The sequence below is a fragment of the Bactrocera dorsalis genome, chromosome 3 (assembly GCF_023373825.1).
Source record: "Bactrocera dorsalis isolate Fly_Bdor chromosome 3, ASM2337382v1, whole genome shotgun sequence".
NCBI classification, from domain to species: domain Eukaryota; kingdom Metazoa; phylum Arthropoda; class Insecta; order Diptera; family Tephritidae; genus Bactrocera; species Bactrocera dorsalis.
The window spans coordinates 85,366,600-85,382,241 of NC_064305.1; the positions used below are offsets into that span (position 1 = coordinate 85,366,600).

General features: G+C 32.8%; 1 protein-coding gene across 4 annotated transcripts in view; it reads left to right on the top strand.

The window, feature by feature from the left end:
• Positions 1-15,642, top strand: part of LOC105227734 (high affinity cAMP-specific and IBMX-insensitive 3',5'-cyclic phosphodiesterase 8) — a 93,407-nt gene that overhangs the window by 71,957 nt on the left and 5,808 nt on the right. For 3 of the 4 annotated variants that reach the window (XM_049452780.1, XM_029550884.2, XM_011207229.4), the window contains 7 exons: positions 5,961-6,017; positions 6,115-6,314; positions 6,579-6,638; positions 13,099-13,153; positions 13,597-13,695; positions 13,844-13,954; positions 15,358-15,527. In XM_049452780.1, coding sequence (XP_049308737.1) covers positions 5,970-6,017; positions 6,115-6,314; positions 6,579-6,638; positions 13,099-13,153; positions 13,597-13,695; positions 13,844-13,954; positions 15,358-15,527 — 743 coding nt within the window. In that variant the 5' untranslated portion in view covers positions 5,961-5,969. Of the gene's footprint in view, positions 1-4,919; positions 4,929-5,960; positions 6,018-6,114; positions 6,315-6,578; positions 6,639-13,098; positions 13,154-13,596; positions 13,696-13,843; positions 13,955-15,357; positions 15,528-15,642 lie in introns of all 4 variants that reach the window. The other variant, XM_049452781.1, reaches the window with a different exon arrangement.

Genomic DNA, 15,642 nt, shown 5'->3' on the forward strand with positions numbered 1-15,642 from the left:
TTCTTAAAAATTTTCCCTTCGAAGATAAACTCGTACATATATATTATTAACTATCTTTTGAAGTATAGAGAAGGTATTGTAGGTTAGATGTACAGTCTCGTACTCTAATAATATCTCTAATGCTATCAATCTGAGTGCCACCTTCTTCGCGTCTTCCACTACTGGATCCTTGGAATTCATAGGAGGATGTCCATCGCTCTGTTATCATTAGTTCTTTTGCTGTCGCAATATCCTATTGATTTAAGACCTCGGAAAAGTTAGCCTTTCACTACCTTACTGGTTCCTACTTGTAGAAGCTGTTTAGTAGAAGACGAAACAAAACATCTCAAGACCTCAGTAAAGTTAGCCTTTCACTACCTTACTGGTTCCTACTTGTAGAAGCTGTTTAGTAGAAGACGAAACAAAACATCTCAACACCTTCTTGATTTTCTCGTATTTTCAAGATCAAGGCTCAAATATCTCTAAGCTTACTCACTCAGGCGCTTTATCGACTTATAAAACTACATTGCTGAAGTATGAAGCTGTCCATCGCTGTGCAATAATTAGTTCTTCCGCTGTCATAAGACTCTATTGACCAAAAGTAGATCGCAAGTTTTCTAGTGAGCTCTTCGCCCTGAGTAAAGTTAGTCTTCCACTATCTTACTGGATCCCGCTGGTACAAGCTGCTTAGTAGAAGACGAGATAAACCATCTCAACATTATATTGTATTCTTTATTTTCTCGCCTTTTTAAGATATAGGCTCAAATATACAGTGGGAAGAAAAATAAACCCTTCACCATAACAAATTTAATAGTGGATGAAATCGTCTATCACTTAGCTGAGTTACTTCAGTGGTTTTTGGTGTGTGTCTTAGCTAGATAACTTCAGGACGGTTATTGTACTATGTAAACCTCCGATTGCTAATCTGATCAAAGCCTAAAACCATATTGATATTTACCTGTAAGCACTTCCTAATGTAATTGGTTTGATCAGAGTAAGCTTTTGAAAAGGTTTTACGTTACTTTACGTTGAAAAATTTTACTGTCTTCAGCATGAGGTTTAACTGGAATGGAATTTCAGTTTTCACATACCAGTTTTTTGCAGTAAAAGTTAATAATCGAAATTCCGCTCTCATTTATAATTCCCAAAACGCCCAAATCTTTTAACAACTCAAACAATTCTATCGACTTGTGCAACAATAAATTTTGCCTAATGGCTTCACATCCAATTCCAACTAAAAATTATTAAATTAGCACTTAAAAAATTTCGCAAACACATGTTTTCCAAAAAAAAACCATTCGCTTAGAAATAGAAATCAAAATTCACCGCATGCCAAAAAGGGCCCTCAAGCGTGTACATTCAATAATTTCTGTATAAAAAGTAAAATATTGCGAAATAAGCGCTCAATAAATGTAAACAAACATTCGTAATTGCGTAAACAGAAATCGTACGCTGTCGCCGCACTCGCCACTGGAGCATACAAGCCATGGGTAAACACGCAAGTAATTACCGGAATTTCGAATACTTGATTTTGCAAATATTAAAATTTAAAGCACTTTTTATGCTTTTGGTCAGCCACTTATAATCCGCACACTTTTAAGTGAAATGAATTTCGGCTTGTTAACGAAAAACGTACGCAAAGTTGTATTCAAATGCGCTGCGTTCTATTTATAAGCGCTGACTTGACGCTGGGAAATCACGCCCTCGAAACAAAAGTATGGCGTCAATTTACTGCTCATGGCATATATATGTGCGTGTAACTGTTTTTTTAGCACTTATGTCAAATGACATTGTTTGCAGTTGTCATTACTGGCATTTAATTTGTGAGGGAGTTTGCAATTGTGAAATTATAGGAATTTGAGTGTAGAAAATTGATTTGATAAGGATTTAAATGATATACTAGATTTGTTGTAACTCTGATGAGTTTCAAATTCTATTATAATCGCACAACCTCTGTAACACTCAGAAAGAAGTGTCTGAGGCCTAAAAAATGCATATACGTAGGTTGTCTTTACAAACTGACCGATCAAAACCAAGTTTCTGTATAGAAAGTCATTTTAAATGACGAGGTAAGTTCACAAAACTTGACACAGATTATTTTCTAAAACAATGCTACAATCTCTGGAAATATTGTTCAGATCGGAGTACTATAGCATATAGCTGTCATACAAACTGATAGACCCAGATTCGGTTATCATATGGAAAACTTTTTTATATGACACGATACTTTCACAAAACTTGTCATGGATTATTATCCAAATCAGCACTACATTCTCCAAAAAAATTGTTCAGATCGAACCACTATAACATATAGCTGCCATACAAAGTGAATGATCAAAGTCAAGTTCTTGTATGGAAAACTTTTTTATTTCACAAGATATCTTCACGAAACTTGGCATGAATAGTTGTTCAAGACATCTCTACAATCTCAGATGGAGTTGTTCAAATCGAACCACTACAGCATATAGCTACCACAAGCAATACATCTGTGGAGTATATTATATCTTTTGTGCAGTTGAAATTAACGTTTTAACTTGCTTTTATAATGAACTACAAAACCAAGTCAATACTTTAATTGTAAGAATTTAATATTTTCGAATTTTCTTATAGCTAAAATGCGCTTCTTATTCTTAACAGCGGCTTTGTTTGACGTCTTCTTACCTTGTCATTGTACGGGCTTTGAGGGCATTCAAATGAAAATGTTCTGCTACACCTTTCTCTTGCAGTCCTTTTGTTTGACAATACAAAGCCTCGAATTGTAGCGAAAAGCGCAAATAAACTGAAATAATGAAATCCTTTAATCATACCATTTCCTTGAAATTCGACGCGCTTAAGTCAAAAGTAAATGGGGTCACAAAAGAAAACAGCGCACCAGTGTTGTATAGGGCTAAAGGGTGAGCATAATGCGAAGCCTTTGGAAGGCGAAACATTCAAAAGGTGAAATTTTATTGTTTAAAATATGGAGGCAGATTTATACAATAAAGATAACCCAGCAAACATAATGCTTGGTTAGTTTTTTGGTTTTTTGTTTTGTTTTAGGAAAAGGCATGTTACTTTCAAATGTTTAAGTCTCTCGTGGATTATTATACTTGTATGTGGAAAGAAATTGGGTTTCAACTTGAGTACAATATTATCGATAAAGCGGTTTGAAGAACTAATCAAATGTATTTGTTATTAATTTCTGTATTTAAACGATTGCCGCATCGGTCCTTCTACCTCCTCGACTTGTTCTATATTCAGTATTCATATAGAATACCAACTTTAGCCTGCGAATGTTTGTCAAATTTCTTCACTGGGTTATTATAAGCGTACAAACGTGCAAGCTTAAAGCTTATAAGCTGCGCCTGCAAGCGATATTGCATACTATTGGGCGCGTAATAATTTGTTGTAATGGGATTTGGGGTTTTGACTTACCTTACATTAAGTTGGCACATTTTACTTTTATAATAAGAAATTTGTTTAATGGAAGATATCGGATATAAAAGAAGTTCACAAAAAAGATGTTTTTAAGGCACCTCAAGTGGACACATTTCGGTTTTTTCTAACAATTAAATTTTTTTTTTTTTACCTTAATTCTAATATTACTTTGAAGCAAATCTAGATATTTTTGGCTTTTTCTGAAGTAGCACAATTTTTTTGTAATTTTTTTTTTTTATTACTAATCAGAGCTTCAAAACGATTCCATGCAAATTTTGGCTGATTTAAATTTGTAAAAATCAATTCAAAGAAAGCTCTTAGTTTGTCTTCTCAATTTTAAATTTTAGTATCATAATCTTCATCAGCTTATATTACCCCAAATTCAATTTAACCTGCCTTAATACCCATAACATAAGCTTATTGACATATACTCTCCGTCCTGTCTACATATATATATATATAGTATATATGATATGATATTATATATATTTCATCTGTAAATACGTATTTACTTTAATGCTCCAAGATGAAGTCGTAAAAGTATTAACACGAAATTGGAAATGCGCACTAAACTCACCGAAATTGAAGCCTTAAAATTTCACTTTTTCGGTTGAATTGCAATTGGCTGCTTTTGTTGGGATTTTCTCAAGAGCGTCTCTGTTCATTTTTCATGTGCAGAAATATGAAAGCAGTGTATGAGATTAATAGAACTTTAAGCTGTTTTATTATCACACAAGCAAATGTAATAAAAATAATAAAATCTTTAAGGGAATTTAGTGGCAGATTTTATTCTGCAAGTGTAAGGATTACAAAAATATAAGTATTTTACGGTTTTGATAATATTTACACTTTCAGAATAAAATCTATAAAACAAAAAGTGCAGAAAATGACACTGCAGTTTATGTTTAAAATGTAATTCACAATAAAAAATATTCTAATAAATACATATATGAAAATTATTTCATGTTTTGTTGGCATTGGACGCAGATTTCATCTTTGTCCACATGAGGTGCCTTTAAAGCTTCGAATTCACAAGAAAAAATATTTACACTATTGAATCAACTTACTAATTTCCACTTTCTTGTTCAATATTTTGGTGTTTACCTTTCTTATCTAATATTTTGACGCTTTTTATTTATATGCTAAGCACAACTTGGTCGAACCGGCAACTCTAAATAAGGCAATTAGTTCTGTTAAAGTATAGAGTAGAGGAGTAGAGTGTAGAGTAAAAAGTTACATGCTAGAATGGTTTCTTATATGTTAAATATATCCCCATTGAACCACTTTCCCACACAATACTTACCTAGGTTGCTCATACGCCACGTGTGACATCACTCTTACCCCTGTTTAAGTTACTCATACGCACCAGCATCCTAAATAAACATATAATATTTAATAACAAAAGAAAGGAATGATATGAATTAAGTATTAAAACGACTTCCTAGCAGGTGTTGCAAGTTATGTGAGCTAATGTACTACTGATATGAATGAAAATGCATATATGTATACTCAAGTGAACAAAGGTATATTTAGTTGAGAACCCGAAAAGTACTCAAAAGTTAGGCAAACCTAAAAAAAAAGTAATTTATAATCATTTAAACTTTTTTTTTGCTCATTTCCGATAATTTGACACTCTTTAAAAAAGTGTCTGAGCTACCGACAAAAATTCTAAAAACATTGAACTTCAGCTTCCGAACCTAAATATGTGAAAACTGTTATGCTAAAAAGGCTCGAATCTCTGTGAAGTCTTAAAATAAGCGAAAATATGCTATAATCGACTTTTTATAACTTTCACGTCACGAAACGCAAGTTACTTATTGCCGTTGCTTTTAACGAAAGTTGAAATACCATAGATTTAAGGGACTGAGTGAAAGTTTTCGCCAAAGCATTTCATTTCATTGCTTACTTTTTTTTTATTTTTAATTTAAAATTTTCATAATTTTGGGCATGTATGCCTACGTATAGAGCTATTTATACTTCGATTATTTTAAATATGTAGACTAAACAAGATTTCTCATAATTCTTAAAACCCCTCCAAGTACTAAGCAACAATACTTTAACACATTTTATGCTTTTGAGCAATTTTAAATCACTTAGTCACCACTCAGTGACCATACCCCAGCAGCGCTAAACTGCTTGCTGAACTTATAATTTATCTTCGTATAAAATGTCAGCACGACAACAAAAACAATAATTTATGCGCTGACTAGCAGAAAGTATATCCCTTTCCTATAAACATAACACACACACACACGTATAATGTAGTCGTAATGTCTCACTTTGCTCACAATGCTAAAAGCATTTTAATGCGTAACTTAAGCTACGAACATTGAGTACTAAATGGATCTGCCAGGCTACCAAATTCAATTTGTGTGGCATTTTGCTGACAAAGCACGCGCTGAAGCCATGCAAACAGTGGGCATGTGTGTGTGTGTGTGCGACAAATATCCCCTTACTTAATAAGAAAGCATAATTTGCCAAGCGAAATAATTGAAAATATCTTTTTATCAAAAATTTTTTGCTAAAAAATAATATTTTTTCTCTTTCCGTCACTATCTTTGCAGCGATCTCTCATGGACGTGAAATTTCCAACCGTATTACCACCGAATCCCCAACTCAAGGTTAGTGCGAGATCGTATGCAAAATTTCTCAAAACTATTTGTCGCCTTATTACCACAAACTATATGCAAGTGAATAATATATTAACCATTTTTACAGGCTTTATTGGTTTTCCACAAGTCGGACAACATCTGCGAAGTGGTAACGGAGGCATGCCATCGACAGCAGCTCGATGTGACGGTGGCGCGCACCAAAGAGGGCGCCCTCGACACCCTGACCAATACCAATGAGGAGTTCTATCATTTGATTATAATTGATGCACGCTCGACAAAGCACTTGGATGCTGAATATATAGCCAGGTGGGTGATAAATGATGGGCGGTTAATAGTGACAAGGTTGCTTACTCATACCTAGAATATTATATTATATAAAATAGCTCACAACTGTTAATAGTTGACGCTCCGACAGCGCTGCTTGCGCTCTCATGCAAAATGCCGTCTTTAGCTTAAGCAACCTTGGCTTGTTTCTTGCCTCGGCCATTGTGCGCTGAGTGGACTTCGATTTCGTTTTCCTTTCTATTTCACTTGATTAATGCTGACTTATCGGTTCTTCCATTTCTTTAGATCAATTCGTCACACAAATGGCCATCATTTTACGACAATAATTGCTGTGGTTAAAAAGAGGTGAGTAACTTTTCAGCGTTGCCAACTATTTAAGCAGAGAATTTTTCCTTTATTTGGGAAACATTTATTTTTAGTTATTGCAGTTATTGAACTCTTTTAGGACGGTTCAAAATTTTACGTTAAGAAAAAAATTTAGAAAAATAAGTTACATCAATACAGGGTTGCACAATATGTAATATTGGCCTGCAATAACTTGAAAATAATCATGTTTGTCCAAATATTATATATCATTACAAATACATAAGTGAGTGTACATTTCATTATTAGGGCGGTCCTTTCCTATGCTTAAGTGTGTTTCCATTTCATTATTAGGTTGGTGCTTAAATAATATTTCACACAAATCTTAAAACGAATCATCTTAGTGGAAAAATTATTTTTATATAAAATTATGTATATTTTTGTATTAGGGTGATCTTTAAAATGAAATATTTCTTTTTTTTTAATTTCTTCCACTTAATCGGAGCTATGATTAAAATTAAATAAAAATATGAAAATATTAAAAATACTAAAAATAAATTTTAGTATTAGGGTGGTCTTTAAACGGTCCAGTATATCTTTTTTAAATTCTTCCACTAAGTCGGAGCTATTTCAAAAAAAAATAAGAAAATAAATAAAAATATGAAGAATAAATTTTGGTATTAGGGTGATCCTTAAAAGTTAACTATATATATTTTTTAATTTCTTCCTCTAAATCGGAGCTATAGTTAAAACAAAAATATAAAAAATACATTTTAACTCCGTTGAATGACAGAGCATGTCACTTAAGCGTCGAAGAAGAGATTTCCTTATGAAGAGTAAAATATTTTTTATTGAGAAATTGTAATCTTCCCCAAACGAGGTTAAAATGTATAAATTTTCATATGAATTGGGCTCGTGCTACCAGTTAAGGTTTAAGCAATAATACCCCTCGAATGTGCATTTTCCAGCATAAAAAGATCTTTCTCGTGATTCTGATATACAAGTTGGTATGACTGCTATATGCTATATTAGCTCGATCTAAACAATTTCTTCGTTGATTGTACCGTTGCTTTAGAAAATAATCCATGCCAAATTTCGTGAAGATATCTCCTCAAATAACAAAGTTTTCCATACAGGGACTTAATTTTGATCTACAGGATGTATGGCAGCTGTATCCCATAATGGCCCCATATCGACTTTTTCGACAAATGTGCAGGTCTTTGGCGAGAAAAGGCCGTAGACAAAATTTCAGAAACATATCTCCAAAACTGAGGGACTAATTCCCATGCATATGTAGCTATATACAGTATAGGGTCTTCGGCGTTTCTCCCTGCGTATTACAATTTTCGGCAAACATGATATATCTTGTTGAAGGCATAAAAATAAAATTTAAAATTTTCTGCAAATATTTATGAACCACCCTAATATTCATAATAATACAATTTTTTCCCGCAACTTGCCACAATCACCTCTTAGCACATAACAGCGCTTCAATCAACAGGTACTTCTTTAACTTTTATTTATTTCTAATATTTACCTAACACCTGTATGAGCTGAAAGTGAAAGAAAGTGAAAGAAAAATAAGATTATTTCCGCAACTTGGCTTAACAAATTAAAAGTTTTGATTTACTCTATGTGAGTTGGATAAACTACTACCTGGCAACGTGTGCTAGCCACATGCACATAGACATATTATGTCTGCGCCCTTACACAACTACACGCGTTACAAAAACACTTTCAAACATACACACACGCTCAACAAGTCGAAGACATATCACTTTAAGACGTTTTCATTAAAACTTTTAATCAAGTTGCACTGAAATGAACAGCAAATCACACTGGTTGCCAGTGGCAACAAGCTGCTGAAGCCGCGGGCGCCAAATACAAAAGTAAAGAAATAAAAACATTAAAAATACCTGAAGCGAGTTACATAGCCAGCTAACGCTCGGAGGTATTAACGCCGGCTTAATTAATAAAGTAATGCAATAAGCGATTTCCTATCGGCAGCAGCGCTCCTTGTTAATGCTTACTTACACGCGCTCAGCTGCGCTTTGAGGGGCTGCCTTTTTACGGCAATGCAAGATAATCGCTGGCAGGGATGAGTGAAGATTTCAAGGAAAAAGTTGAAATAAATAAAAGTGCGCTAAACAAGCGAGTTGGAGATTAATTCTTTATTGCACATCGTTAAGCGAGTGAATAACTTATTCAGCGTGGAAGCTAATAAGTGGAGAGCACTCCATTGATCGTGCGCTAATTTGTGGCTGGCAACTTGTCGATGCTCAGCGCAAGTTAATCGCACTTATTGTTGATGGAAGGGATTTCGAGGTAGTGAAAATAGCGATTATACCGGAAATTAAAGGATAGTGGGCAATTAAAAATAAGAATAGAGAAGAGAAATGGGTGATTTTCAACGTGATTTAGTTCAGATCAGATTACTGCAACGCTGACAGTTGTAGCTACCCTTAAGATAACATTAGATGTATTGCTCCGAAGGGAAGTTTCTTTCAGTGAGATGAGGCTTCAAACCGACAGCAGAGCGGTAATACTAGCTTTGAGTTGATTCACTGTCCGCTCAAAAATAGTCAAGGAGGAATGTCCTTACTATCGATAGCATCAAGCTAATTTGTTGCCAGGCTCATCTGATATATCGGATTGAGGAAGAGTTGGGACTCCGTTGCTCTCTTGTGTTCAAGCTCTATGACTCCGGACCGTGTGTAAGATTACCAAAAAGGTCAACTACTAGCTCCTGTGGCACTGCACGTTCTTTCTGCTCTACCGGCTTTCAGGACTGGGATGGGTACTACTACATAGCTGGATTACAGCCGGTACTTGCGCCGTCGTAAAAGCCTTTTGGCGTAAGATTGATCGTAGGAGATCTAGTGACCTCTTTGCCCTCAGCAAGGGTAGCCTCTCTTGTGGGGCATCTTATCAGACGCCGTTTGCAAAAGCTGTTCGGAAGAAGATAAGGTGTAAACAACACAACACTTTCTTCTTGAATGTCTCGTGTTTGGCAGGTCAAGACTTAAAAACTCTGCTGTTCAAATGGAAGCCGTTTTGGAATCGATATTTTAACCTTACCCAAGTGTGATGATATATATATATACTTGTATATATCGGCATACTCTAAAGCGTTTCAAAATATCAACTCCCTTGCACATCTAAAACATTTAATCCACTCATTTCACCCTAACTTTACTGTAAGCTTATTTCTACCCCACTTTGAAATAGCATTTTGCTCAACTGTAATGCGACACCTTTAATTAAATCTCTTGCAACGAAAACTACATCCTGATATGACAATTTTAAACTTCTGCTCCTTGTTAGCCAGCAACTACATTCAGTTCGTTTCCACCCATCCGCTTTGGTCTTCTGTGTGCGCTGTGGAACTCTTAAGCTTTTTCGGTACAATAAGCGAGTCCATCGAAGCATTGAAATTAATTTCCAACACAACTTGTAACGGAAACGTAGTACACAAGAGAAAACACACAACCTTTGTTTGCCATCGAGCTAGCTGTCCTTGCAGTCCGACCAATTACGCTGCAATAGAAAGAGTATCCGGTTTTGTTGATAGGGGACAGTCACTTTGGTTAATACTCATTTTAGGGGGCGATTTGTAATTAAGATGATGAAGGAAGTAAATACATAAGCTGATGGTTTTGCACAAAGCGAATGGATTTTAAGGGGTGACCCTAATAAGTGGTAGTAGAAAAAGCTGGATTTGCATATATGAAGCATGATATTGTCTTTAAAAGGGCAAAATTAACATTTGGCCGCAGTACAAGCCTCAAATTAGTCCTATCCATACCGTGATATTGGTCATTATGATCAGTTCAGAAATATGCACATATGAGGAGTATCCTTCTTTGACAAATAAATACATGATTTGGATATGTCGAAACATGAAATTTATTCAACTTAGTAAAAGCAGGATCTTATAACCTTCAATAACGACGATAATGTAAGCATATACTATATGTCACGGTATGAGTGATTATTGTGGGCAAAAATGCCATGTATGATTTCAACCAAAAAAAATTATATTATTCTTAAAACCAAAAGCCAATTTATAGTAGCAATATATATATAATACAAATATATGTACAAGTATATTGTATTTATGGTATATATATATTTGTATTTACATGAGTGTATTAGTGCGCACAGAAAATTTACGCGCTGTAATCTGTAAAACCTTCTGCCATCCATATAGATTGTTGAATGGAAAGTGGAAAATCGTAAAACTTTAACGGCCAAGTTGCCACAAAATACACACTTTCTTACTTAAAATGTTGTTTGCTGCATTTGTATGTGTGAAATATGTATGTATGAATAAATTGAAGTAAGTGTAAGTGCAAAACGCAGCAGAATGGTCATTAAAGCAAATGATTTACGTAAAGTTTTCAGCTGAATTTTACGGCGCTTTGTGAGTTGTAAGGAAATTTTAAGTTCGAAAACTAAAACAAAATGTAGAGCAGTTGCCATATGATAAAAAAATCTTAATTTAAACAACTTAAAAAAATAACTACATATACATACATAAATAAAAAAAGTCAAAAAACGTTAAACAAATTTAAAAAAAAAATACTATGTAACCAAAATAATGAAAATTAAAGGTATAACCAAAGAAATTATAATTTGAAATTAAAATTATGAATAATTATCCTTTTGCATTTAAAGTGCAATCAAGAAGTTTCAAAACATAAAAAATTGCAATTAAATCTCAAATGAAAAATAATTTAATTAAAATTAAAAATTTTAATAAAAAAAATTATTTTATAAAAAAATATATTTTATTTTCAGTTTCAACACCAAATAATTTTTTATATAAGAGAAAAAACTTGTAAATTGAAAGCAAAGTAAAATATTAAACAGGCTTAACAATTATTTGTGAAATTCTAAAAAGCGTTAAACAATTAAAAAAATTATAGTATAAATAAATAAAAATTAAAATTACAACAAAAAAATTAAAATTCGAATTGTATATGTATATGTACCTGTATACATTTTTTCTTTTCCGTTTGATTTCGGTTTTAAAAATAAAAAAATAGTTACTAAATTAAAAAATAATAATAATTTAATTAAAATTAAAAGTTTTAATTATAGCAATTTTTTCTAAATTAATAAAAAAAATAATAGTAGATATTTATTAAAATAATATTTTTTTATACACAAAAAATTAATTATTCAAATTAATTAAAAATTATTTTGGTATACAAACTTTATAAAAAAAAAAAATATTTTAATTTTTAGAACAAAACAATATCAATTGCAGTTTCAAAAACCGACACTAAATAGTTTTTGTTAAGAGTCAAAAGTCATAAATTGAAAAACAAAAATAAAATATTATATAGACTTATTAAATTAAAAAAAAAAATTATTTAATTAAAAAACCTAACTTTATTAAAAAAAAAAATATTGATTTTAATTTACTTAATCAAAAAAAAATAAAATAAGTTTGAGAAAATTAAATTAATTAAATTTAAAATTAAAAAAACTAAACATAATAACCTTTTTAAAAAATAATTTAGTTTAATTAATTTTAAATTAACAAAAACAACAAAATTAATCAAATTAAAAAATTTTACATAATTTAAAAAAAAATGTAATTAACTTTAATTTACTTAATTAAATTAAAAACAATAATTAATTAATTAAAACACTTAACTTTTCTAAAAAAATTTATTGATTTTAAATTACTTCATCAAAAAAAAAATAAAATTAATTTGAAAAAATTAAATTAATTAAACTTAAAATTAAAAAAATTAAACCATAATAACCTTTTTAAAAAATAATTTAATTTAATTAATTTTAAATAATTAAAAACAAGAAAATTAATTAAATTAAAAAATTTACATAATTTAAAAAAATTTAATTAACTTTAATTTACTTAATTAAAAATTTATTTAATTTTAACTAATTTAATTAATTAAACTGAAAATTTAAAAACAATAAAACCATAATAAGCTTTTTATTCAAATAGAAAAACTTCAATTTAATTAATTTTAAATGATTGAAAAACAAAGTTAATTAATTCAGAAATATTACTTCAATTCAAAAAATGTTATTAAGTTTTCAGAAAAAGTATCTTAATTAAACCTAATTTAAAAAATTAAATTAATTTTAAATAATTTAATTAATTAAATTAAAAAAAAAAATAGACCATAATAAAGGAAAAAGTTTATTTTAATTATAGTTATAACTAAAAACTATTTGCATAGCTGTATCGAAAACCACACATTTCATAAAATACACCCTTATTAAAATACACCCTTTATTATATTGTTTTATAACCCGTAACAATTAACAACTAAATTAAATAAAATTATAAATTTTTAAACAATGTAATTTATTTTTTTTTAAGAAAACAATAAAAGAAGTATAAAATTTAATTTTTTTAATTATTGTATTTTTTTCCTATATGAATATTATATAGTTTTACAACAGTATAAAATGCATCAACTCTCTCTGATTCATGCTCTCCACTCTCACATTCTCATTGCAGTTTCTTTGAAAAGGATGATGTACTAATCGCACTATTAGACGCTGGCGTTAATAGGGTAAGTCGCAAGTCAAAAGAACACTTTTGTTGTAGTTGCAATGCTACAACCGAGAGCAAGCAATCACATACGGTTTGGTCCATTGTTGTTGTTGACCACGTTTGACATGTGTTGCGGTTTATGCAACGGAGCCTGTGTATGTGTGCGCTGGCAACATTTCAAAATGTTAATTGACTTTTTTCTTTCTTTTCCCATTCACACACACATTCGTCTGGCACACACGTTGCTTTGTGTTGTTTGAAAATATCCACAACCTGCTGGACGCTCGCTTCGCTGCATCTCGCTACAACTTTAACCACAAAATTCAATTCATCGACACACACCCACAACACAACATGCTCACACCTACGACCTGTTGCCGCTGCGCCTGCCGATGTTGTTGTTGATGCTGTTGCGGATACGGATGTGATTGTGGTTGCTTTGTTGTTGTTGTGCTCGTGTAGTGCGTTCCCGAGACCACAAATCTTTCGATGTGCAACATTGAGCTAAAGCAAATCCTGCATTCAATTGTGCGACCACACAATGTTATGTCAACGCAGCAAGTGAGTAAGAACAAGAATAAGAGGAAGCATGAACATCAAAATTAAATTTATCAAAGTGTAGTGTAGAACAGTTAATATTCTACTGCATCTTTTCTAAATTTAACAAAGTCTAGTTTAAAGAAAATTAAAACTATTTTTCATTCTGCAGGCCCTCTACACAGCGTTGCATCGGCTAAAGGAAGTCATCCTTATCACAGACAACCACCTGCGCATTCAATATGCCAATCGGGCGGCTGAACGTTTGCTCAACATGCGTTTGGTAAGTATTTGCTTTAATGCTAATGTAGTTAGAAAAAATGTTAAATGCTGAAATTTACTTATAAACCCTTATTAGAAAATGGTCGTTGGTAATGGTTTTAGGTTAGGTTAAATTTTCATAAAAGTATTTTGTGATCTCGCTTTAGCCAAGTCACCTACCCACAATCAATCGATTATTTATCAACGCGACTATGGCTATCAAACTAATCAGCATAGGAATCAGATTTTAGTCTAGTTAAGATTAGTATTCGCGAAATGGGACTATTGTCACGCCCACAAAATATCATCAATCGAAAATATATAAAATGTGATCACTAAACTCCACAATTAGATACAAAACAGCCGACTTTGATAGAACGAATCGCCTTATAGATTTAACGTACACATATCCCAAACTATCAAACTGAGGCAACTAGGTTTACTGAGGACAAATCCTTTCGGCACCTCCTCTGACTCCTGGAGGTCTTCCTCTTCCTGCTGCCTTCTCCCCCGGAGAATACTTCGTCGAGTACTCTCAGAGCTGAGTGTTTCATCCATTCGGACGACATGACCTAGCCTTCTATGGTGGAAACAGGGGTACTCTTCCCTTCTCTTTGTTCTGATGGTAGTGCTTCTTTGGCCAGATCTTCCTTTGAGACTGTCCTCTCTAGTTTTCTCGGGTTTTTAGGAGTAATGATGAGTGTAGGGTCTCTAAGCATCCTACTGCTTCTACGAAAGATGGTCCCGTATTCTTCGTCTTTGTATCTTTATTTTGTTTGTGTATTCATTTTTATTCTAATGGATCTCCGCTTCAAGCCGCTATCTCCGCACGTTTTAACAGTTTCCCTTTGTAAATCCCGTGGTTATCTACGCAAGCAGGGAGGCTACACGAGAGTTGACACAAGTCCTTATGGAATCTTATGTTCAGAGCCGGGTTCGAGCACGAATCAGGAGCTCGTCTCAACTGAACCAAAAAATTATGGTGACGTGCATTGAATGTACTTGAAGACCTGCCAGGGTTTTAACGAGACGGAGGTGAGAACAGTATTAACCTGCCAGCCATTTCGGTAAGATGTCAGTCTTACTTACTGAAGTGATAGAATACTGCCACCAGTCCTTTGTCAAGCTAATTCGTTACGGGTTTCCAGTTTGGCAGCTAACAAACTCAGCATTCGCCAGCTGTGACCCTGGTAGTAGCCTGAGCTCAGCCATACATTTAATGTATCGAAAGACTAAAAATTGCCAAAATCGAACAATAACTTTTCAAGCTCTCAAATACCGAGTATATTGATCTCAGTGCCTCTGACTTTTTCCCGAAAATATCGGTCAATCTGTAGGATTTATTACTGAAATTCAAAGAAAATATTTTTCTGATATCCGAATACCATTTATTTATATCAAAATATTTCTCTCTCCTCCAATTAGGATGAAATAATTAGCAAACCGTTGGCGGACATATTTATTTCGGACGTCTCGACAATTATGATACATGGCCGCAAGAATAAGGAATTCGATGAGATCTTAACGGTGCGGCGCAAGGGGCAGGAAGATGTAGCAATGCATGTACGCGTCATACCAGTCGCCTGCATAGGCCGGTAAGTGACAATTAAAAAAAATTCTTCATTTACCAGTATTTAATGTAAATCCTAAAAAATAACAAAATAATTCATTATCTTAAAACTTTAATGCTAAATTTCTAATTCCCGCACT